The sequence below is a fragment of the Punica granatum genome, chromosome 8 (assembly GCF_007655135.1).
Source record: "Punica granatum isolate Tunisia-2019 chromosome 8, ASM765513v2, whole genome shotgun sequence".
Taxonomy (NCBI): Eukaryota; Viridiplantae; Streptophyta; class Magnoliopsida; order Myrtales; family Lythraceae; genus Punica; species Punica granatum.
This window is the reverse complement of record NC_045134.1, coordinates 11293822-11299343: the sequence shown is the minus strand read 5'-3', so window position 1 is coordinate 11299343 and position 5522 is coordinate 11293822. Positions and strand designations below refer to the sequence as shown.

At 42.8% G+C, this 5522-nt stretch overlaps 2 protein-coding genes across 2 annotated transcripts; one reads left to right on the top strand and one right to left on the bottom strand.

Annotated features, from left to right (window-relative positions):
• The first annotated feature begins 1595 nt into the window (after positions 1–1595).
• On the top strand, positions 1596–3138 carry LOC116189427 (putative serine/threonine-protein kinase). Its single transcript, XM_031519083.1, has one exon. It carries the CDS (start codon positions 1751–1753, stop codon positions 2912–2914), a length of 1164 nt encoding a protein of 387 aa, XP_031374943.1. The 5' UTR covers positions 1596–1750; the 3' UTR covers positions 2915–3138.
• Positions 3139–4017: 879 nt separating this feature from the next.
• On the bottom strand, positions 4018–4902 carry LOC116189428 (22.0 kDa class IV heat shock protein). The gene has a single exon (XM_031519084.1). It carries the CDS (start codon positions 4819–4821, stop codon positions 4222–4224), a length of 600 nt encoding a protein of 199 aa, XP_031374944.1. The 5' UTR covers positions 4822–4902; the 3' UTR covers positions 4018–4221.
• Positions 4903–5522: the final 620 nt, after the last annotated feature.

The window sequence follows — 5522 nt, the reverse complement described above, 5'->3', positions numbered from 1 at the left end:
TTTAGTTATTTCTAGGATTGATTTGATAGAACCTCAGCACATGAAATTGACCAAAAGTTCTTAATTCTGCAAAGGACCCTCTATTTATAGGGAAAGGGGAATCGGGGTTTGTTTTGTAAATACCAAAACATCTAGGGTAAAAACAAAAAATAATTTCAAAATTTCAATGGTCCAGACGATGACAGCTAGCTATCCATTGACGGCTAGCCAGTTGGAAGCTGTAACCGTGCCCAAGCTCCCAAGCGTAGGCACTACCTGCGCCTACGTGCAAAGACGCAAGTAGTGTCCGCACCCCCATCCTAAAATTCCCTTTTTTGGCGGAACTCAGTTCAACTACTCCAAATTGAATTGGTTCTGTTGAAAATAATAATATGTTCCCTCAAGCTTGTTTAAAAACTTCATTTTTATCCTTTTCGAGATTTTAGAGCAATTTGAGTAGAGAAAATTTATAGAAAGATATCCTCAAGTATATAAAACCTTTCTTAATTGAAGACCACTCCGACATGAATATTTTCGCTACGTGAGAATGTCGATATCTCCATCTCGGATCCTTGTCTTGTTGAATAAAAAACATAAGTCAAAAGGTTTTAATCAGAGAAAATTTATCATGCCTTCTTATAATACGAGCAGTTGAGTTTTAAAACAGATCTCCGAAAAGTGAGCGTCATGTTTCAAAATTCGTTTTACATGTGCTTCCTCGAAAAAAGAAATATTGCAAATTAATTTGTATGATTTTAAAAATAGACGCTGATTGTTAAAATTAAGTACTAAGCACTCACTTATATATTTAATATTGAAAGTCCGTCTTTTGACGTGCGATCCCCAGGTGCTTTCATCCGCTCTTTGATTCAATATGCTTCCAAAATGTAATATCTAGCCCAGGCCGGAGAAAAGGTGCTTACAAAATTGTAGTAATGAAATGTAAAAAAAACGTGACCAGACGCTAAAGCGGGAAAAAAAATCAACAGAAACTGTATTATTAAAACTATGCGACACTAACGCTCCGTTTGTTTTCAAAGTCGTGATTTAAGATTTTAACTTTAACTTTAACTCAAAACACTACACAACAAAACACACATTTCAAAAGTCAAATTGGTGGGCCCCATATATTTTTGTCTTCTTCTACAATCACAATCACAATCACAAATTCATGACTTTAACTCCGAAAACAAACGCATTGTCATTGACTTGGCTTTCAAATATAAGCAATTAACATCTTGTATTACCAATTTTGAATAAATATATTTTACTAATCCTATTAAAGAATTCCCAATATATAGATATGTTTGTATAAAATATAAAAAAAAGTGTATACATGTATATGTATAGACACACACACTTCATTGCATACATACAAAATAAAATTATACAATAATGTATGAGTAAAGCATGTACAGTTATCAAAATATTTATAAAATTCAATTAGAATTATAAATAAATATGCAATCTAAATACGGAATATTTTATACAATAAATTTTCTACTTTAAAAGGTAACTTCATGTCAAAATCCTCGTCAGTGCATGGGTAATGGGTAGAACACTACAGCGTATAACATAAGAGATATAACGTGTTTATGAAGTCGGTCGCGGCCCGACAGATAATTGAACTAACCGTTGACCAAGACCCCCTCACTTGACTCACCAGTCCGCCGCGACGACTTCTCCGGACCAACTCGTTAATGGCCGCTCCGTCGTCGTCGTCTCCTTCTACTTCGTTTTCTTGTTCCTCCTCTCCTTCTCTCTAAGGGCTATGAACACTAACATCAAGGCAGTCATAGCCGCCGCCGCCGCAGGCTTTTCCGCTGGGATCCTAATCTTCACCAGAATCCTCTGGGTCTGCTGCGGACGCTGCAAAGCCCGGAATATTAATTCTGCCGGCCGTGGCCGGCAAGCCAGCGCTGCCACGGACACGGCCGAGCTGTCCTTGATCACCGTCGATGAGAGCGCGTCCTTCGACCCCTCCCTCCAGATCTCCATGGCCGAGCTCGAGGAGGCGACGAAGCAATTCGCGCCCGATCTCATCGTCGGGGACGGCGGGTTCGGGTGGGTCTACAAGGCCCAGCTCTCCACCGGAGTCACCGTCGCGATCAAGAAGCTCTCCCCCGACGCCCTCCAAGGCTTCCGGGAGTTCCGCGCCGAGATGGAGACTCTCTGCAAGCTCCAGCACCCGAACATCGTCAAGATGCTCGGCTACTGCGTGTCGAACACCGACCGGGTCCTCGTCTACGAGTTCATCGAGAAGGGCAGCCTCGACCTGTGGCTCCACAACACGTCGATGGAGAGCGACAACCACGTGATTTGGCCGGGCCAGGCCATAGAGCAATTCGTGCCCCTGTCATGGGCCGCCAGGGTCAAAATTATCCAAGACGTGGCCGGTGGGTTGGCCTACCTACACGGCCTGCCCGAGCCCATTATCCACCGGGACATCAAAGCCAGCAATGTGCTGTTGGACCGGAATTTCAACGCTCTCATTGCCGATTTCGGGCTGGCCCGCTGGATCGATCCATTGCGCACCCATTTGACAACTGCTGTGGCAGGCACGATGGGGTACATGCCCCCCGAGTACCGGGCGGGGCTCAACAAGGCCACGATCAAGGGCGACGTCTACAGCTTTGGGATTCTTATGTTCGAGGTTGCCACAGGCAAGGATCCCAATAGGCCGACCAATATGGCCGGTGGCAAGGGGTGGAAAAAGTACGACATTGAAGTGGCCCTTATTGAATGGGCCAGACGTATGTTGTTGAGAGAGAAGGAGATGGAGATGATTGATCCAGTTATAACGAGGGAAGGGCTGGATGAGGCTCAGGTGAAGGAGTACTTCAGGATTGCTACTCTATGCACCAATGAACATAACAAGAAACGGGCTTCCATGACAGAAGTTGTCGGCTTGTTAAATCGGGTTTTATCGTCTTGAAGTGCAAGGCAAGATTCAGATACGGCAGTGGCTAATTTCAACTTCTTAGTTCAAGATATGCCCGCGATGTATCTTAATTTAGCACTAGAGGCATGACCGTCACTACAGGCGGGATTAAAAGTAACTTTAATATAGATTCGTACAGATATAGATATAGACATTGCTGTACAAGATCATTATATGAGACGGTCGTATGCAATGGATTTAGTTTGGTTGCTAGAGCATTCTTTGGCATTCGAGCTCCTTTCGGTAGCCTTTTGGAGCATGAGAGAATCCGGATAGATAGATGGAAGACTCGTGTTTGATTCGCATTCAGTTTAGCAACCAAAAAGTAATGATCTAGCCCGAGTAGATGACAATTGAAGCTCGTTTCTTCCCTTAATGGTGCAAAGATGTTTCTGTGGAGCTCAATTCAAAGATAAATTTTCTCAGTTACTAATGGGTAAAATTACTGTTGAAGTCCTACATTTATATTGTAAAAAGTTATGTCTTAATCCTAAAAGTATCAATATGACTTAAATAGTCCTAAATGTTCAATCTCTTGCATATTTTTTATCCAAATCCGTAACTGAAAGTTAACGACGTTAAATCGATCAACATGACACCTTCTTATTTGTAGAGTAATATTTTTATGTTTTTCCCATTACAATCGAGACCTAAGACCTAATACAATAAAAGATAAATTCGAAATAATTTATAAAAAAACACGCATAGAAATACTAAATATTAAATATGTGATTTCTAAATTAATAGACAAAAACGTGCACCACTATCTACACTCTCTTTTATATTTTTAATTTTTAAAAAATTACTTCAACCAAAATAATACTTCTAAGATTTTACATAATTTTAGGACTCCAACACTACTTTCCTCGTTCCTAACGTTCAATAGAGACTTCACAACACCGTTCTTCAGATGCTGGATGTGCATAAATCACTTCTCCGAATATAGCCCACGGTTCCTAATGTTCGATGACAAACTTCACAGCATATCCCGATAATTTCTCACTTCTACGAGCAGTAGTACTCGACGCACGTTCTTATGATTTAACCGAGACGCACTTCCAAGGATATTCTGAGTATTTGTTAAGGCCTCTCTTTGCTTCCGCATTAATATCTGTTCCGTAACCAACGGATTATATTGCATCAGACATAACACATACACAGTACGACCATAACACATCAAAGACACTCCTTATTTTCTCCATCCTAAAGGTTTGCCTGGCCGGGACTCGAGTCGCTCAACACCGTATACCGAAAGCAAAACCAGAGATTAGAGCGAGGTGGATGTCGGAATTCGACTCGATCTACAGCTCTTGCTTGGGCTCACTTTCGAGCTTAGCCGGCTCTTCCGCTTGACCTCCGGTGGCAATGCTCACCGCCCTCGGGCCCTTGATCTTGTCCGGGAACAGCTTGGCCATTGTCACGGTGAGCAACCCATTCTCAAGCTTGGCCATGACGGAATCCATGTCCACGTTCTCCGGCAGCCGGAACTGCCTCCAGAACCGGCCGTAGGACCTCTCGATCCGGTGCCAGTGGTCGCCTTTCTTCTCCTCCTCCCTCTTCCTCTCCCCGCTGATCCTCAGCACCCTGTTCTCTTCCACTTCGATCTTGAGCTCTTCTTTCTTCAGCCCTGGCACGTCAAGCATCATCACGTGCCCCTCCGGCGTCTCTTTCCAGTCGACCCGGGCAAGCAGAGGCGGCAAACTCTCACCCCTGTCGACCCCAGAGGGGACCTGTTCGAGGACCCGGAAAGGGTCCGCCCAGAGGTCACTGAAGAGGCTTCCGGGTCGATCAACCCATGGCAACAAGGTCCCCTGTGAAGGCCCAGCAGCGCAGAGCAGTAGGGACAGCAGCAGGGGCAGGGAAGCTATGGTCGTAAAGAGGGCAGCTGCAGATTTTGCCATTTCTTCGTTGTTTGCTCAGTTTCTTCTCGGCCCTTCTAGGTTTCCGTCTATGGGATATATATAGAACATCAGAACATAAGAAGACGACGCTAGATAGTGCGAATTATGTGATGAGGTGGATAGACGCGAGAGAGTGCGAATTATGTGATGAGGTGGATAGACAAAGTCAATTAAAAAAAAAAAAGTGGAAAGTTCGGGAGAAGTTTAGAGAATGGGGAAGCTTCCAGCTCTAACTAGTAACTAAATAAAAGGTGGACAACCAAAAAAAATAAAAGGCTCCTTTTGAGGTAAAACTTTGGTTCTGTCATTCTTGGAGATTTGTCCATATACAAAGATTTGATTTTACAAGAAAACAAGTGTGATTACAATGAATTTCGATACAGAAGTCTGTAATTTCTTTTCTAAATACATAATATAATTTTTTTCATTCAAATTAGTTAGTGAGCAATCGAAACTTTTTATAAGTTCCGCAATTCTGGCTGACATAGCTACTTTCACAAGAAGCATCCCAATACTAAGGGGTCATGAATTACTTTTTCGATTTCACCTGACTACACGCAAGAGTAGTGCTCTAGAATTGGGAACCCAAAAAAAATTTGGATGTCAGGGGAACCAACACAAAATGCTTTTCGTTCACAAGACTCATCGAAAACAAATTTTTGTCAAAAAGAGTATACCCTGAATCACCTAAACTAATCAAC